The following is a 20,483-nucleotide window of genomic DNA, read 5'->3' as shown; positions in this document are numbered from 1 at the left end:
TGGCAAGCACTAGTAATTAGAACAGAAAAAGAACAAGACAGGGACTTTCACATTGCTTGTCTATACAACATCTGAAATCTATAGATAACATTATCGGTTAGGTCCGGCATCAACTTTTAACTAGGCTCAAGGCGCCGCCCGGGCTGTCTGCCTGTAGGGTCAACTTCTAACTAGGCTCAAGGCGCCGCCCGGGCTGCCTGCCTGTAGATTTCATTTGGTCTCTTTCAATACCATTTTGTATTCCCACCAGCAGTGAAGGAGAGTTCCTATTGCTTCACATTTCACAAGGATTTGATCTTGTCAGTGTTTTGGGTTTTGGCCATTTTAACAAGTATTTGGTGGTATCTTGTTTTAATTTTGCATTTCCCTGATGACCTATGATTTGGAGTACTTTTTTGTATGCTTGTGTGCCATCTGTATATCTTCTCTGGTGAGATGTTTGTTCAGATCTTTTACCCCTACTTAAATTGGATTGTTAACTTTCTTATTGTTGAGTTGTAAGAGTTCTTTGTTTACTTTGGGAAGCAGTCCTTTAACAGATATGTCTTTTGCAAATATTTTCTCCCACTCTGTGGCTTGTCTTCTCATTCTCTTGATAGTGTCTTTCAAAGAGAAGAAAGTTTTAATTTTAATGAAGTTCAGCTTATCAGTTATTTCTTTCATGGTTCATGCTTTTGGTGTTGTATTTAAAAAGTCATCACCAAACCAAATGTCAATTAGATTTTCTCCTATGTTATCTTCTAATCATTTCATAGTTTTGCTTTTTGTATTCTGTGATCCATTTGAATTACTTTTGAGAAAGCATGTAGGTCTGTATCTAGATGGATGTTTTTGTGAATGTCCAGTTGTCCTAGCACAGTTTTTGAAAAAACTATCTTTTCTTCATTGTATTGACTTTGTCCCTTTTCCAAAGATCATTTTTATCATATTTATGTGGCTCTCTTTCTGGGCTCTCTATTCTGTTCCATTGATCCATTTGTCTCTTCTTTCACTAATACTTTACTGCCCGTAGTTTTGTAAGTTAGGTAGCGTCAATCTTCCAACTTGGTTCTTTTCCTTTAATAGTGTGTTAGCAATTCTAGGTCTTTTGCCTCTCCCTGTAAATTTTAAAATTGCTTTGTTGTTATCCACAAAACAGCTTGGCTGGAATATTGATTGGAATTGCATGGAATCCATAGATCAAGTTGGGAAGAACAGACATCTTGAAAATATCAAGCCTTCCTATCCATGACTGTGGAATATATCTCAATTTATTTCTTGTTTTTTGGTTTCTTGCATCAGAGCTTTGTACTTTTCCTCATAAAGTCTTACACTTACTTTGTTAGATTTATACCTTTATGTAGATCTGAATTTTTGACCTGTATCATTTTCCTTCTCTCTAAAGAACTTCTTTTTAGCATTTCTTGCAAGCATTACTACTGGCAACAAATGCCTTCAATCTTTTTTTGAGAAAGTCTTTATTTCTTCTTCTTTACTTTCAAAGGATGATATTACTGGGTATAGAATTCTAGATTGGTAGGAAATAAAATCTAAAAAGAATTGTAGATTAGTGTGTTTTTTCTCTCAACACTTTAAATATTTTATTTCACTTTCTTCTTGCTTGCACGAGGAGACGTGGGATGTAGTTTTTATCTTTTGCTCCTCTATAGGTAGTGTTTTTTCCCCCTCTGGTGACTTCAATAATTTTTTTCTTTATTTTTGATTTACTATAGTTTGAATATGATATGTGTAAGTGTAGTTCTTTTGTCATTTGTTCTGCTTGGTGTTCTCTGAGCTTCCTGGATCTGCGGTTTGGTATCTGACATTAATTTGGGGAAATTCTCAGTGATTATTGTTTCAAGTCCTTTTTTTCAAATACTTTTGCTGTTCTGTCGTTCTTGTTCTATTATCCCCCATTAACATGTATATTACACCTTTTATAGATGCCCCACAGTTTTTGGATAGTCGCTTCTGTTTTGTTTTCCAATCTCTTTTTTCCTTGCTTTTTCAGTTTTGGAGAATTCTATTGAGATTTCCTCAAGCTCAAAGATACAGCAGTGTGCAGTCTAGTAATAAGCCCAATAAGGACATTCTTTAATTTTATTAAGTTTTTGATCTCCAGCTTTTTTATTTTATTTTATTTTTTGGTACTTTGTTAGAATTTCTTTCTCTCTTACCCATCTATTGTCTTTTTTTCTTTTTTTCCTTTTTGGCATGCTGTCTACCTCATTCTTTGGAACCCTTAGCATATTAATCATAGTTTAAAAAAAAATTCCTGGTCTGGTAATTCCAACATATCTTCCATATCTGGGTCTGGTTCTGATACTTGCTCTCTGTTTTGTTTTTTTTTTTTTGTCTTTCATAATGCCATGTAATTTTTTTTGTAATAGTTGGACATGATATGACAGGTAAAAGGAACTACTTGAAACAGGCCTTTAGTAATGTGTTGGTAAGGTATGGGGTAGAGGAAGTGTTCTATAGTCCTATGAGTAGGTCTGTTTTAGTGAGCCTGTGCCTCTGGATTGTGAACTTCACAAATGTTCCTTAAGTATTCCCCGCTCTCCCCTCACTTAGGTGGGACAGGATGGCTAGCTAGAGTGGGCTGGAATCATGTATTTCCCTTTTCTTGGTGTGGAAGAGTATAGTAGCCTGGAGTTTGGGATTTCCATTTCTCCGCTTGGAGAACTAGAGCAGCAGAAGATGGGAATTTTCCTAGGTCAGTTAGGCTCTGATGAAACCCCAGCAGGTGAAATCTAATTAAATAGTTTCACTTAAGGCCAGACATTGTTAAGGAGAACAGAATACTCACATATTTCAAATTGGTTCTGTTTTGGTTCTCCCTGCTGGAAACATGATAGGATTTTGCACTGATACTCACTCTGAAAACTAAGTTGAACTCCTGGAGGTAAAACTCTAAAAGTGTGGTCTCCCTCTGCACCATCATGACTGGGTCCCCTGGAGTTTTTAACTCCCAAGAGTTGTCCACTCGGAGCCTCCAGCAATTTGTTAACTACAGGTCAGGCTTTCCTACCCTGACACTGGTTTTCACAGAGGTTTCTGCTGATGGGTTATGCTCTGATAAGTTGTGATTCTCTGTTTTCGTCTCTCCGTCTCTTAATTTTTGGTGCAGCTGTTTGCCCTGTGACCTCCCTTTTCTTGCAAATCTAAGAAGAGTTGTCGATTTTTTAGTTTGTTTAAGTTTTTACTTGTTGTTAGGGCAGAGTAGCAACTTTCCAAGCTTCTTACATATGGAAATCAGAGGGGGGAATTACTTTTTTAAAAAATATTTTAAATGTTTATTCAGGTAGGAATTCCATACAGAAAAGTGCACAAATCATTAGTATACAAATCTATAAATTATAACAAAATGAGTCCATGCATGTATCCACCACACAGATGAAGTAGAACATTACAACATCCCAGAAGCCACTTCATATCCTTTTAAATGTTTGCTTCTTCTCTTCCTAAAAGTAACCATAATCCTGACTTCTAACACCATAGTTTAGTTTTGACTGTTTCTGAATTTTATATTAATAGAATCATATACTTCTTTGTGTGTGCCTTCTTTCTGTTAAAAATTATGTTTTTTACGTGTGTGTGTGTGTGTGTGTGTGTGTGTTGGGTTGTTGAATCCAACTACAGTTGTTCATTTTGATAGCCTTATCGTTTTCCATTGTATGAATAGACTATACTTTATGAATTCAAACTGAAGATGGACATTTGCATTATTTTTGGTTTACGGTTTTTATGAGTATGCTGCTAATAACTTTCTTGTATATGCTTTTTGGTGTACATACTAATTCATTCTTTTGGAATATATCTTAGAGTAGAATTGCTATGTCAGAGGTGATGTTCACATTTAATTGATATGGACAGTTTTCCAGAGTGGTGGTATTCCATTTATATTCTCACAGGTACTGTTGCAAGTTTCCATTATTCTACATATTCACCAATATTTTGTATTGTTAGGCTTATTTTTACTAATTTTAGGTTTTTAGTGGGTGTGGTGTTTCATTGTGGTCGTAACATGCATTTTTCTGATTACAAATAGAGAGGAGCATGATTTAATCTGTTTATCAGCCATTTGGATGTCTTTTGTAGTGTTCTTTTCAGGCCTCTTGCCCATTTTTTTTTTTAATTGAGTTCTCTTTTTAAAAACTTGATTTGTAGAACTTTTTAATATGTTCTGTGCACAAGCCATTGTCAACGCTATATGCTTCAAGTACCTTCTCTCTGTGACTTGCTTTTGTACTTTCTTGTGATACCTTTTGATGTACATAAATTCTTAATTTTAAAGTAGTTCTTAGTCATTTTCTTTTTTTTTTTTTTTTTTTTTTTTTTGAGACGGAGTCTCGCTCTGCCGCCCAGGCTGGAGTGCTGTGGCCGGATCTCAGCTCACTGCAAGCTCCGCTTTCCGGGTTCACGCCATTCTCCTGCCTCAGCCTCCCGAGTAGCTGGGACTACAGGCGCCCGCCACCTCGCCCGGCTAATTTTTTTGTATTTTTTAGTAGAGACGGGGTTTCACCGTATTAGCCAGGATGGTCTCGATCTCCTGACCTCGTGATCCGCCCGTCTCGGCCTCCCAAAGTGCTGGGATTACAGGCTTGAGCCACCGCGCCCGGCCAGTCATTTTCTTTATGAGTAGAAATTTCTGTGCCCCGTTTATGAAATCTTTGCTTACCCTAATGTATGAAGACATTCTTGTATGTAATTGTCTTGAAAGTTTTATTCACATTTAGATCTATAATCCACTTGGATTTGTGCGTTTGTTTGTTTTTCGGCAAATACAATGATTAAAGACTTCAGGTAAAAAAAATTTTTCATGTGGATAGTCACTTGACCCAGTACTACTTATTGAAAACATCTTTCTTCGTTTCTTATTTTGTTATAAATGAAGTGTGCATATATGTGCTTAGAATTTTTGCATCTATGCTCAAAATGACATTGACCTATAATTTTCCTTTCTTCTTGATTTATATCTTTTGTTAGTAACGTTACTTGTTAGAGGAAGCTCTTTATTTGATTTTCCTCTCATCAGAGTTAACCTCATAGGGGTTTTATCATATGCAAGTAGCTAATACTTTAATGTTCTTACTGAAATAGGCCAATGACTTATTACCCCTAGCCGTTCTTACCATTTCTCCCTCCTCTAAGTCGGTAGTCACTTGGCAGATGAAGACTCTGAGACCCAGAGCAGTGACAGCTAGTCAGTAGGAGGTTGATGGCTTCCTGACACCCAGTCCATTGTTCTTTCTTCCGTGCTGTGCTTGTGTCATTCTCCCTGGTGATGCTTCTTTAGCAGGTAGTAGGCAATGGAGAAGGACTCTGTGTGGGTACCTGAGCTTTGCTTTTCAAACATGCAGAGTGTTTTCTATTCTTGATGCCTATGGCCTCATTATTTTATAGGTAGTATTTCGAATCCTCAAAATAACAACACATATTAAACAGTTCTTAAACTTTTGTAAGTTAAAGCGTAGATTAATTTTGGTTTACACCTTTCTTCAGACTATTGTTCCACTATTTCCGTTTTTCCACTACCATATATTCTCAAGAGTTTATACTGAATATTACATTCATTTGAAACAAGTATTCTTTTGTTATGGTGATCAAATTCTAACTTTAATTTTTAGAAGGGATAGTTTTCATTCTCAAATATTACTCCCTTTATGGTTTCCAAATTTTCTTTTGGATATAGCCCGCTAAGGTTAAAGTTTGTTTTTGCCCACTCTTAAATTTATATCAGAACCATTCTTCTTTGTTAAAACAACTAAACTTAAGTATGGTTCATAAAGACATTAAGTCAAATAGTTTTTTTTTTGTTTTTTTGTTTTTTGTTTTTTTTTTGAGTTGGAGTCTCGCGCTGTCACCTGAGCAGGAGTGCAACGACATGATCTCAGCTCACTGCAGCCTTCGCCTCCTGGGTTCAAGCGATTCTCCTGCCTCAGCTTCCCAAGTGGTTGGGATTACAGGCCCCTGCCACCACACCCGGCTAATTTTTTGTACTTTTAGTGGCGATGGGGTTTCATTATGTTGGCCAGGCTGGTCTCGAATTCCTGACCTTGTGATTTGCCCACCTCAGCCTCCCAAAGTGCTGGGATTACAGGTGTGGACCACTGCGCCCAGTGAAGTCAAATAGTTTTAAAATAATAATTAAACAATTTTTTTCTATCAAATATATTTTAAAAGGTAAGTTCTGATAGTATGGTCCTAGCATAACACTAGATACAGATCATTGGAACTATACTGAAGTAAACTTGTATTTTTGGTCTGTTGATTTTTGTCAAAGATGCCAAGACCATTCAATAGGGCAGGAAAGAATGGTCTTTTCAACAATGGTGCTTTATAAACTGGATATCCCCATGCAAAATAATGAATTTGGAACTCTTCCTCACTCCACACCCAAAAATTAACTCAAAATGGATTATGGAACCAAATGTAAGAGCCAAAATAATAAAACTCTTAGAAAGCACTAGGCAATGGTTTCTTAGATACAACACCAAAACACAAGCAACCAATGGAAAAAAATAGATAAATTGGATATCACCAAAATTAAAAACTTAGGCTTCAAGGAACGCCATCAAGAAAGTAAAAGAAAACCCATATTATGGGAGTAAATACTTGCAAATCAATTTTTTTTTTTTTTTTGATAGTCTCACTCTGTCACCCAGGCTGGAGTGCAGTGACACGATCTTGGGCTCACTGCAACCTCCACCTCCCTTCAAGCAATATTCCTACCTCAGCCTCCTGAGTAGCTGGGATTATAGTTGCACACAACCATACCCGGCCACGTTTTGTGTTTTCAGTACTGATGGGGTTTCACCATGCTGACCAGGCCGGTCTTGAACCTTTGACCTCAAGTGATCCTCCTGCCTCGGCCTCCCAAAGTGCTGGGATTACAGGCATGAGCCACTGTACCTGGCCGAAATCAAATATAAGACACATATCTTGACTATTATAAAGGGCTCTTTACAACTCAATAGTAAAAGGACAGATAACCCAATTTTTAAAACAGACAAAATATTTGAATTTCTTCAGAAAGAGTATACAGATGGCAATAGCACATAAAAAGATGTTTAACACCATTTAACCATGAGGAAAATACAGAACAAAACTATTATACACCCCCAGGATGACTAAAATAAAAAATGATAGACAAATAAAAATTAATAGACAATAACAAGTATTGGTGAGGGTGTAGAGCAATTGGAACCCTCATACATTGCTATTGGGAATGTAAAATGGTGCGGCAACTTTGGAAACAGTTTGTAATTCCTCAAAATGTCAAACATAGAATTATCTACAACCTAGTAATTCCATTCCTAGCTATATATGCAAGTGATATGAAAACATTCCTCACAAAAACCTACACACAGGTGTTCATAACAACATTATTTGTAATAGCCAAAAAATAGAGATACCCCACATCTACATATGTCCATTACTTGGTGAATGGATAAACAAAATGTAGTAAATCCATACAGTGGAATATTATTTGGTCATAAGAGGGATGACTGATACATCATGCATCAGCCTTGAAAACATTCATGAAAGAAGCCAGTCACAAAAGGCCACATATTGTATAATTCCGTTTATATGAAATGGCCAGATATGGCAACTCATAGGCTAGATATAATCTTTAGGGAAAGGAAGTAGATTAGTGTTTGCCTAGGACTGGAGAGATCAGGGTAAATGGGGAAGGATTGCTAATGGGTATGTGGTTATTTTTTGGGGTGATGAAAATGTTCTAAAATGGATTATTTGGTTGCACAACTCTGCAGATATACTAAAAATCATTATGTTGTACACTTTAAAGAGGCGAAGTGTGTGATATTGAATTCTATCTCAACAATACTGTTATTTTAAAAAGATAAAGTCTGAGATACCTAATTGTCTCTTTCATGTTATACTTGGGATTTATTATTCTTATTCTAAACTTTTAAGTCTGGACTTTGGTTAGAGTTACTTTTCTCATTCTGTCCTCCTTACCCTATGAGTCAGAACCTCCTAATGCTTTACTGGCCTCTATCCTTATCCTAAGTTAGAACCTTCCTAGAGCTTTGTAGGCCTCCTAAACTCTGTTTATAATCTTTTGGACAATCCAGTCTCTGTTGTATTTTTCTTCCATTGAATTTCCTAATTTCTTCCCCTGAATTACTTAAAATATCTTAGACTGTTCTTTCTGCTCTTAAATTGTTTGTTTCTTCCTTTTTTCACCAAATTATATGTACAGTAATCATCTATTATAAATGCGTTTGTTTTTCTAAAATAAGTGTATAGAGTTTAATGATGGGGTTGGAGGAATTCTGTGAGGGCCACGTAGAAAATTATACTGTGTTTGTTGTTTTGTTTACTTTAAAGATAAGTTATGAACTTATCCTTTATAAAATTTTGAACAGGTGACTAAAATATTTTTAATAAATACCAAACAAAAGTCAGATGTTAATTTTACTTGAAAGTTGGTAAAGTGAGAAGCATTAGAAGGAAAGAGTGACTGAGAAGAGAGAGTACAACAGTCATAGGAAGAGTGTATAGAGTAACTGAAGAACTGGCAGCAAGGTTAATGCTGTTAGGTAATCATCTCTCTGTGTCTATCTTAGCCCAACCCAGTTCCAAAAGACCTTTGGGTGATACCTTCTACTCTGACTGCTTTTTCTTCCTTTCCCCTCCCCTCCTCTGTCCCATATTCTTATTATATTTTCCTACTATTTCATTTGACCCCTCTTCCACTAAAGCTGCTTACATCTAGATTCCTGTCTCCATATATTACCTGCCTTACCTTAATTCCTTGCCAGCCCACTTCTCAGCTTTCTGTCCTAAATTTTCTACTCCTGTTCTTCTATTCTGTAGCCAAATGTTATGCCCCTTCATGTCTTGTTCTGCTTTTTCTCAAACAGCACTCCGAAATCCTCTCCTTTCTTTCCTTTTTTTTTTTTTTTTTTTTTTTTTCTGAGACAAAAGCTCGCTCTGTCACCCAGGCTGGAGTTTGCAGTGTCAGGATCTCGGCTCACTGCAACTTCCGTCTCCCAGGTTCAAGTGATTCTTGTGCCTCAGCCTCCCTAGTAGCTGGTACTACAGATATGTGCCACCACACCCAGCTGATTTTTGTATTTTTAGTAGGCATGTGTGTTTTGCCATGTTGGCCAGGCTAATCTTGAACTCCTGAGCTCAGATGATCTGCCCCGGTTGACCTCCCAAAGTGCTGGGATTATAGGCATGAGCCACCATGCCCAGCCTCCTTTCTGAGGTTCCAGCCTCCAATTCCACTGCTTCCTTCTATCTCATGTCCACCTCTTGTGTGTGGGCAACCTGCTTGGTGTCTGTCCAACCCTCCAGAATATACTACTCTGTAGGATAAAGAGACCTGTGTCTTTGAAGTGAAATGCTTTCAGATATGTAAATAGTTGTATTTGTTGAATTTACTGGAAGTAAGAGGTGATGTTAAGATTTAGAAATCCTATTATAATGAATTCTTAGAGGAGATTTCAACTAAAAAATTTTTTTAGTTAGTCCTTACTGAAATAAGCCAATGATTTATTTCAAAAAGTACCTGTATCTTTAATTTACTGGTAAGAAATGACCATAGTGAGGACCAAGGCTTAAGTAAGGTTTTAGGAAATGAAATTGTGACAGATATATATGGGTAAGTCAGTGAAGAACATTTGGCAACTAAAGGCAATATGACAGTGACCCTCCTCCCTTCCCCAGTTCTCTAAGTCACAAATTTAAGAATGAATCATAGCACAATATATTGGAAAGGGAAAGAAAAGCAAACTAAAAAAAAGGGCTATCAGTGAAGAAAATTTTCTTCACTCTGAAGAAAATTTGTATATGAATATAAAAGTATCAGAAAGGATACAGTTAATACATTCTGTGAATGATAAAAATGTGGTTTTTTTCTTTGTTCCTGTTTATATTTCCTAATTTTCTTTTATAATGAATGTACATCACTTTTGTAATAAACACATTTTTAACTAAGAAAAGTGATAGCAGAAGTGCAGAAAGTAATTATCCTGAATATAAAATTAGAAGCACCAGTGGAATTGGTGTTGTATGAAAATAGTCATGTGAAACAGGGAAAGCATCAGATTATCAGTGATATTAGCCATCTCTTTAGTTTTTGATATTTGATATTTTGTTGTTTTTGTTTACCTTAAGTTACTTTGGCATGATTTTTATGTGCCTTTAAAAGATGTCTTGGTGACTGAGTAGACTTATTATGAGGTTGAAACTAGAATATTTTTGACTGATTTGGAGAATTGATTTTGTGATGAAACACGAGAAACTGCTTTGTGTAAAAATTGTCTTTTCGCAAACATACCTGCAAATATGTAGTCCTAGCTATATTTGACTTCTTTCAACTGAAGAGAGATGGGTTTTGTGTCTTTTTTCAGTGATTTAATTGCGAAAGAGAGTTGTATAGAAAACTAGCTGAATCCCTACAATTGTTTTTTCTAAGGGAATGGTGAAATAAAGTGTTTCTATTTGATCTATATGTTAAAAAAAACAAACAAACACAATTTATTCTTTATTCCCAGATTAGAAATGATATTTGCCAAATTTGATGAAGTGCAAAGTTCAGGCGGTATGATTTTGAGTGTCTGCAAAGGTAAGAGTAATTAAGCTCTCAAATATTTCTAAGACTATTTAGCAAAGTTTTAGGCACTAAAATGTATTATATTACTGATTCAAAAGAGTTGATTTTGTGGCCTGAAAACTTAGTTGAGATATAATAACAAAATATTTACATCCTGCTGACAATTATCCATCCTCTGATTCTTTTGGAGTGAGTGAAAATTTAATAGTGGGTCAGCTGTATAAAATGATACTGTTCTTTTTTTTTTTTTTTTTTTGGTGATACTGCCTTATTTTTTGTATCTTCTGGGTCGAAGTACGATGACCCTCGTGCCCTCCATTTTCTGTGCATAAAATGTGTTTTTATACCTAGAATAATTGTTGTATTTAGTTGTCTTTAACAGAAATTGTGGGGTTGATGGGTTCTGTGTATAGACTATCTGGGATGATACTGATCAAGAGACTCATACACAGGAACTTCACTGGCATAATCACCTTGGGCTTCTGAAGTAGAATGAGACCAAGTTGGAATTCAGGGACGTTTGGAGTTAATATCTGGTATTGACCTGATTTTTGTGGTTCCTCTCCTTTTTGTAAAGTTGATAAATTATGTTTAGCTTTGTTGGGTAGCATTTCCTTACACTTGAGACTTTAAATATTAATTACCCATATATGTAAAGAATGTATTCTGTTTCCAAAGATAATATAGGTTGTTTTTCCACCTAGTAGTTTCATATTAAAGAGAGTGTGGTTAATTTAGTAATATAAATGATGTTGGAGTAAAAATTTGGTGTGTGAATTTATTGTCAAATAATAGGAAAACTAGTTACTCATATAATTTAGTTACTATTCTTTGGGTTAAACCAAGACTGAGGATGTGTTACAGGAAGTCAGATGGAGTAAGTGAGTGTTAGAAAGAATGTGTTTACCCACATCTAAACTTAGTTCCAGAAGCATAAATTGACTTCAGTGCTACCAATCCTCACCTTGAATGCCAGAAGATTCTCACTTCACTTCTCTGAATAGAAAGTGTTTTAAGTACCTTCTCCTTATTTTTCTAGCAGTTACCTCTGTCAATTTCTATAGAAACCAGAAACAGTAGGAAGAGATTAGACAAGATCCTTGAACTTGTGTGTTTTCATAACATGATCGTTTGTGTATTTCAGACTAAGTAGTTACAACTCTAAGGAAAAAAAAGAATACTTTTAAAATCTAAGGTATTCATTGTTTGGGTGTGGTTTATTTCGAAAGCACTGTTATTCTTGTATTTTGTGACATTATTTCTGTTACCTTCAAAATAGAGCTTTTTTGTTTCTTATTCTTTAGTTCCCATTCCTTTTTCTATTGTTTATCACTCCATAAACAGGGAGGTTCGGAGTTAGTCTCTGGCATTTATTTTTTTTTGAGGAAGACTTCAAAGTTTGTTTGCATTGACAATTACAGTCTAAATATTGCAACTATGGTCAAATGTGAAAGTTAAAGTCTATATTGGTCATAATGTTTTTGATGATAATATGCTGTCATTGAAAAATTCCTTAATGAATTAATTAACAAGAAGATGCTAGAAGAAGGAAACTTATTTATCATGTTGGAAAATCCCAGGGCCCAGGCCTCCTCTTCCCTGTTTTTATTCTCTTTCTTAGTGATCCAAACCCGCCCAAAGGCTTTACATGATAACTCTTTGCTAATGATTCCCAGTATGTAGTTCCAGCCATCATTCATCTCTCCTTTGGGTTAGGTCTAGACTTGGTAGCCTGTGGCCTTGATGACATTCCCACTTGGCTGCCTCATAGGCATTTCGACTTACTATGTCCAAAAATGAAACCTGTTATCTTTTCTTGCCCCTCAGATCTGTTCCTTCTCCAGTCTTAGCCATTTTAGTCAGTGGCACCATCATCAGCTCAAGCTAGAAACCTGACTTGATTTCCTATTCTAACTGATCAAACATTTCTACTTCTGAAATACTAACATATTCCAAATTTGCTTATTTTTTCCATCTCCACTGCTAATATCCTCTCTAAATCTCCTTTAGCTTTTGCCTGGACTACTTCTGTAGACTTCTGTTCCATGTTTGCCCCCAGGAATCCATTTGCTACTGAGAAATCATAGGGATCTTCTTAAAATGTAAATTAGATAATGTCACAACAGGAAGAAGATAATGAAATTTCTCCCCTTAAGGAACCTGTAATCTAGTGATGGAGATAGATTATAAACAAGTAAACCAATGGATATACAATGTGGTTACAGTTGGTAATGGAGGAAATATAACTACACCTTGTTTAATGAGTTTAAATTATTCGTAAATACCCTGTGCCAAGTGAAAGACCATTAGATGAAAAAATTATTTTCACCAGTATTGATGAGAAAAATTATGGTGTGTTTTATTCCAGCCCATGATACTTGAGTTGTTTTCCCAGGTAGAAAAATATATCAACTGAATACTGAAAACAAATTTTTATAAGTAACAATTTGAAGGGAAGTTGTACATAAAGTAATATCATGAAGTTTAATTCAACTTCTTCTTTATTTCTGCACAGTTTTTCCCCACAAAATTTTCAGGCCTTTGTTGATTCATTTTTGTTGCACACTAAAACTAAAACTGTAAATAAAGTGATAGAAACAGGAAAACATTTTAGGAGAGAGTTCAAGCTCAGCATGAAATCTTGTGGAAATAGTTCATGCACACAAAGAGCTGTTGAAGATACTACCTTTTCTCTCCCTCACTTGGTGTTATTTATGCAAAATAAATTATTTTGGGTCCAAACATGGCACGCAATTCAAATTTGTTCCACTTGATATTCTGTGACCAGAAACTATTATGGTAAACAAAATTTTTTGGTGTGTCTTTGCCTGAAACCATAATAATGAAACATCACACATCTTACAGCATATTGATTTAGAATGTTTTATGATGAAAAAAATCATTTTACTAAATACAAGAAGCGAAAGGATTTGTTGTAAAGGTGCTACAACTTTTTTATAGCTAACAGTTGTCATCTGAACAGTCATTAAATGAGCTATAGAGTATTTGATGGTTTTTTGAACTCAACTTGTCATTTAAAAGTTAGGCAGAGTCCCTAAGTGCAGTAGAATTAGCTCTGCCATTAGAAGAAAACCGGACTTAAAATCTGTCAGATTGTAACTAGAAGGAGGGAACACCAGCCCTGTAGGAAAGACAAGACTGAAAGTTGGAGGTCCCCTGCGATTATGGCAGACTATGGTGTCGTTATGGAGCTTTCTAGACAGTCTCCTGCACAAACCAAGGATGTAAACACTAACAGTGTTGGTGGCTGTAATTGCAAATCCTTTTCTCTTTCACCGCGAAAAAAACTATGCATAATTATTATTTGTCGAGTGTGTGTGTAGGACCTAATACAGTCTTGGCCATGCAATCCTTGTAAAGTATTTTCTGGCCTCTCTGTTTGAAACAGTTGCTAGGAAAAGAATTGTTCTTGGAGGCTGGCAATAAAATAAAGCCTGGAAATGAGGCTTTGAAATTACCTTAATATTTGGCTTCTATGAGTCAATAAGATAACTTCCAGTCTAGTTTTGTATATTTTTATAACATACCCTTTGGTGAAAAGCAAAGCAGCTCTTTTCTTTGGTTGATTTTTAAAATGTATCTATCTGTTTGTGACCATGAGCTCCAGGACCTTCCTTCAGAGCTTGACAATGTGCTGATGGTTCTGCAGCTTGGATAGAGGGTGCTCTGCGCCCCTGCAGCTGCGCATTGGCTAGTTTATGTCTCCACCAGAAGCAAGCTTTGTTCCGTGTGGCCCTGCTGTCCGCACACAGAGCAGCCTTTGATGGGCTGCCTTTGACGTGATTTGTTTACGGCAGCCAGAAATGCTTCCTGCATAATGAGAGCAGTTAATCATGGAAACTGGGCTATTCCTGTTTGTGCACTTCTAGCTGTCTTCTGTTGTAAATATTAAAAGGTAACGACAAAAGGATGAAAACCTTTTTAAAAAGGCGCAAATCAGTTAATCCATCAGATCATGTGATTGCTACTGATTACATGGATATCTTTAGGGAAGCAGAAAATGATTGCTGAACACATGCCTTGTGTTTTGATGATTGCATTAAAAGTCCCCCAGCGGGATGGCATTTATTGGCTCTCAGAGCTTTTCTTAGATTAAATTTCAGGCAGCCAGTACAAGGAGAAACATCATAACCTGTATCCAACAGCATATGTGCAGCTAAAGAATAATCTTAATCAAGTCCTTCTAGGCTCTGCTAAATAAACGAGGGTTTTCAGCAAGACCCCAGACTTTTATTTTGAAGTGGAGTAGCAGCTGTTGGCTATTGCGGTGCAGAGCTGCAGCGAGGCCTGGGTCACACAGTGCTCCGGGTGTCTGCAGGCTGCAGGCCGAGCCCAGTGGCGCAGGCACTGAGCTGTACTTATTTGCTGTGCTATTTGACCTCTTGGTTTGAGAGAGCTCCCTGGACCATCTAATGGCTATGGGAGATGGTGAGTAAGATTTATTTTTCTTCTTTTGCTTGTATTATACACTTCCTTTTAAGGTGACGATCATTTGCTGTGTAAGAAATATATTTCTCCCTAAAGAATGAAGGACACTTGTGTGTCTGTGTGTGTGTGTACACTTGTGTGTGCATTTATGCATGTGTGTGCATGTCATTTGACATCTTTTTTCACTTGATGTATCTGTGTGGGATCTGGCAAGTATAAGGTGACAGTTTACCTTGTAACCCAAGCAAGCTTCAGTCTTGGTGGTAGATACGAAGGGATATTCGAAGAAGCGTGGAATATGTGCAGAAGCTTAGAGGAAGAACACTACCTTTGGAGGAATGACAGATTTTGGCAGGAAGATTTGACTAGCTAGCTTGATATCCTTCCTGTTATATTTGATAGAAGTAGAATTATGTGGAAGTAAAATATTTAAGGAAGCAAAATGGCTTGCTATGGGCATTATTTTAATTCATATGATTGTTAATTGTCAGTGTCCCTGGTAAACACTTTTCTAGAAAATATTTAACCTTTTAAGATGCACAGGGTGTAATTTGATTAAAAATAGATTTTTGCCAGTGTTTCAGTTTGGTAAGAATAATTTTAAAAACACATTATTTCTATAATGCCTAATAGTTCTCCAAAGCACTTTTGTATACTTGATATATATTAACTCCTCAGGTATGAACAACTCTGTGAAGTGTTCAGAGTGTTTTGGTATTTCCATCTTACAGACTGGGAAACTGAGACCTGCTGAGACAGTATGTCCCAAATCCAGGCACAGAAAGCAAACCAGAACCAAATCTAGGGTCCCAAATGTGCATTTGCTATTTTCCATTATAACACTATTGAGCTTTTTTTCTTTTTCTGTTACACCTTTTTTTGTTATGAAGCCTAGAGATACACTTTATAATCACATCAACATCACAGATATGTATGAAGGGAAATCTGAGGTTCCTCAAAAATGTTTTGAGTGTTTTTTTGCTAGGTTCTTAAGACTGTTCCATATCTGGAGGTTTTAGCTCTTAACAGTTTCAGCCTTCTTTGACTATGCATGTAGTGAACTCTTCTAAAAAGTAATTCCCCTAGGGGCTATGAGGGATAGGATACAAATGTATCAAAATGATGGTATTGGTAGACAGTCATTTAAACTATTATGTACATTTAAATGGAAATCTGATAGAAAATTTGGTTTGGCATATCGTCATGATTTATTCAAAGAATTTATGTAACCATTTTATATGATCTTAATGGAAATAAATGAGAAAACAATTTTTCACCTATTAATTTTTAAGACAAAAGCAGGATTAACAAATAAGTTCTCATATACTTAAGGGCATTGCCAAGTTTCTCCCTTTTTTTAAAAAAAAAACCTAATTTGTAGATAACTCTAAATGTTGCATTTGGTGTAGGCCATATCCAGATTTTATTTTCTTTCTTAAACATTTTAGGTTCGATGGTTATAGTTTTATGTTTACTTTGTTTTTCTTTTTTCAGATAATACATAACATTTGGACTGTTTAGGAATATATTGATTATTTTTTTAAAAAGTAACCTCTGACGAAGATGAGAGGATAACATTTCAGCTAATTCTCTTCTATAAAAATGTATACCTGTATAAAAAATGTAAACAATAAAGATATGTATATAGTAATAGGCTATCTTGGAATTTATATACTTCTTAACAGTTTGATATATACTCCTGCATATTTGTCTTTGTCACATCCAGTGCACATACACTATACCAGAGTCATGTAAACATATAAAACATGAACATATAAAACAAATGGATTACACTGCCCCTACCTGATGTTTTTTGTTTAATTATGAACTTAATATACAATGTCATTGCCCTTTCAAAATTCAAACAATGAAAATAAAGCAAAAATCCCTTCAAAACCACCTTCAAGACCTGATCCCAGGTATAAACAGAGGAGAACACTTTTAATAAAAGTGTTAATTAATAATATGGAGCATGTCTTTTTCTACCTGTTACTGTGCCTTTCCATACATATTAAGTATCAAAGTATATGGTTTTGCTTTGACTTTGTTTACATAAATGATACCATTCTGAATGTAATTTTGCCATTTGCTATGTTTACTCAGTATGGGATGGAGCTTTTAAGAAAAATACCATTGTGTTTTTCTGCATCATTTTTTTAAACGGTTCATAATATTCTATAGTATGGACATATCATAACCATTTTGTCTTCTGTGGAAATTTATTTGCTATATATAATTTTTCTAAATGGTTCTGAAATAAGCACCTTTGTACAAACCACATGTGTTTGTGTATACACACACACATATATATTTCTTAAAATAGTCTGGACGTGGAATTTCTGAATCAAAGTTTTCATTCATTTTAGAATTGTGTTAGGTATAGCTAATTTGCTCCAAAAGAGGCTAAAGCCACACATACACTCCCACCAGTAGTGCCTGCTGTCCTACATTCTTTTCAGTTCTGGTTATTATTAAAATTTGCCTATCAGATGGTTGAAAAATATCTCACCCTATATAAACATTTATGCTTTCTGATAAGATTGATCATCTTCATATGTTTGGTTATTTATATTTCCTTTTCAGTAGATGCCTTTCAGCATCGTAGCCAACTTTTTGGTTGTTGTTTGTCTATACTTGCTTTTTATATATTCCAGTTATTAATCTGTTATCTATTGAATATGTGATGTAAGCTTAACTTCAAGACCATGTGAAAGATTTCATCAGCAGTTTTATTTCTAGGCAAACTTGGATTTGTGAAGCACTATAATGGCTTTCACTTAAGAATAGGGGGTGGATTTGGGGGGCTTTTCAATTTAATTGTCCTCAACCCTTACCCATGAGTATTAAACCAAGCAGTCATGTAATCACGCAGTAGCTCCGGTCAGTCAAACCAGATAGAGTTAAAAACCTGTAGGATTATTATGTGGTGCTGAGCCCTGCAGTCTGCCTCAAAAAGCAGGCAAGAGGAATTTGGCCTTTTGTTGTTATGCTGCAGAGTGGCTGGAAAGAAGTAAGGTTTTGTTGTAAATAGATTGTTTCTAAACTTTTAACATTTCAACACAATCTATTATTCCAAAAATGAGTTTTTAAAAATATATGTACAAGTGATGATATAACCATGACTTTCTAGAAACCAGCCTTCTGGGACTACATCAAACTAATATATAACTTGGTGTATATATATATACACACACACACACACACATATATAACTTGATTTGTATACATATATATAGCTTGGTGTATATATATACACATATATATAACTTGGTGTGTGTGTGTGTGTATATATAACTTGATCTACAATTGTTTATAGAACAATAGCAAGAAATTAATACTAAATAGATCTCTCTTCTATGCTGTTGAATATTCTTTGTGATACACTAGGATTGGGTAATTTAAATTAATGAAAGAAAGCAACCATTTGACTTACTGGCAGGAAGGCTAACTTTTCTTGTGGGAACGTTGATAGAGGGAAAAGCAGTCTGTAAGGTGAAAAAGTAAATTACAAGGGACAGAAGACTGGGCATTAGCAGTAATACAGGCAGTAAGTAGCAGGCACTAAGATTGAAAATAGACAATGACTAAAATAAAGCCACCCTATGTACCTTCCTGCTGTAGCCATTGAAGGTGTTGTACAACCATCCTGTGTTTTAGGTCTGTGTTAAGGGCATCTAAGTGCATATACTTTACCTTTGAATAAATAGTATCCTTCTAAGGCAGTCTCATTTAACCCCTTGGGTGCAGAGGGTTGGGCACCAATAGTAACATATCCTCAAACCTGATGTTGCTAATAAACTTGAATCTTCAAGAAAAGGTTTACATATTTTCTTTGTACATATAGAATAGTACAATTGATGTTCTTACAGCTGCAATAGTCTAAACTGTCTTGAAAATTTAAGTACTTGAAATGACTAAATTTTGTAAAGGTTCTAAGTAAACCTTATTTGAGCCTCATTTGTTATTTAGTTTGATGTTATGGCCATTATAGCATGTGTTATTTAATTTCATTAATACCAAATAATGGTTTAAATTGTGATTGTCTCTTTACTTCACTGGACTGTTCAAAGTCTTGAATTTTTAAAGGACCCCATTTAAATAAAAGGGCAAAAGTCTTCAAATATATTTTTAACTAGTCAGATATATCTACCTAGAAATTTCAAGATATTTTATCAAATATCATGGCCTCTATTCCGCTTTGTATGGAACTGACTTTCTTGTAAATAAATAGTTAACTAAGGTTGTGCTGCTGAGAATACTGCATCTTCATGTGAATATTAAAATATAGCCAATTGTCTTATTTTTGAAGTGCTTGAATTTTCAATTTCTAATAATTTTACTAAAGTTTTTCATTTTAGTTTAAATTGAAGATGTTTTAAACTTTTACTATTTGATTCTTTTACTTCTGAAAGCTTGTGATTTTCTTTAGCTGTGGGAAGCTTTCTCCTATGATTTTTTCGTAAGTTTTCCCCCTTTATTAGTTTAGTCTTTTCTTATCTAACTATTATTCAGATATTGAACTTTCTGGGTTGATCTTCTGTCTTTTATGTTTTGTCTTCACTTCCCAGTTTTATGTCTTTCTCTTATCCTATATTCTGGGAGATATCCTTGACTTTCTTACCCAATCCTTCTATTAAATTTTAACTTTGACAAACAAAAGTTTAAATGTGTCTAAGAACTTGCTTTTTCCTTTTTCCGTGGTTCCATTTCCACAAAATCCTGTGTGTGTGTGCACGCATGTGCACATTTGTGTGTAAAATGTTGTGCTCCCTGAATCGGGGATGAGAAAGAGTTTAATAAAACTGTTCCATAGATTTTCGGTTGCTCCTTGTGCTCATCCCTGTACTTTCTGGCTTAGAAATAGTCACTTCTCTGTTATTCTGCAAGGTAGATAAATTCTCTGCTGTTTTAGCTTCTGAGAATCACAAGTTGTGGCTTTACTGTGGTGTTAATGGTGTTATTCTTCAGTAGCTGTTCGTTCTTTTTTTTTTTTTCTTTTTTTTTTGACAGTTCAGAGCAAAAGGAATGTGCATTCTTTTTATTTGCATTTTTTAAAAATTCATTGTGATCTTTTAGATGCTGATTTCACATATTCCACCTTCATCTCATTTTCTTTACCTTTTTGAGTTATTTTATTGGGATTCCACTGCAGGATTTTAAACAAGGGAGTAAAGTGATTAAAATTATTATAATTTTTTAATGAAGCATTTCAAACATACCCAGAAATAGAGAGTATTATAATGAACTTCCATTACTACTCATCATCCAGTTTCAAGAAATTATCAATACATGACTAGTATTTATTCATCTATATCCCTACCCTATCTTTTCCCAGCCGTAGTATTCTGCTGGACTGAGATGTGTGCGTATGTGCACATGGTACTCATCGTGTATATCAAATAAAATGTCTTTTAGAAAGACAGTTACAATACCATTGTCACACCTAAAAGTTTAACCCTTA

General features: G+C 35.3%; 1 protein-coding gene across 34 annotated transcripts in view; it reads left to right on the top strand.

The window, feature by feature from the left end:
• Nucleotides 1–20,483, top strand: part of CLASP2 (cytoplasmic linker associated protein 2) — a 220,561-nt gene that overhangs the window by 35,049 nt on the left and 165,029 nt on the right. For 32 of the 34 annotated variants that reach the window (XM_033212967.1, XM_033212966.1, XM_033212944.1 and 29 more), the window contains exon 7: nucleotides 10,515–10,585. In XM_033212967.1, coding sequence (XP_033068858.1) covers nucleotides 10,515–10,585 — 71 coding nt within the window. Of the gene's footprint in view, nucleotides 1–10,514; nucleotides 10,586–14,420; nucleotides 15,023–20,483 lie in introns of those variants that run through there. The other 2 variants (XM_033212960.1, XM_033212959.1) reach the window with 1 other exon arrangement.

The sequence above is a fragment of the Trachypithecus francoisi genome, unplaced genomic scaffold (genome assembly GCF_009764315.1).
Source record: "Trachypithecus francoisi isolate TF-2019V2 unplaced genomic scaffold, Tfra_2.0 Lachesis_group0, whole genome shotgun sequence".
Classification (NCBI taxonomy): domain Eukaryota; kingdom Metazoa; phylum Chordata; class Mammalia; order Primates; family Cercopithecidae; genus Trachypithecus; species Trachypithecus francoisi.
The sequence above is the reverse complement of the archived record's forward strand: the minus strand, read 5'-3'. Positions and strand labels throughout refer to the sequence as shown.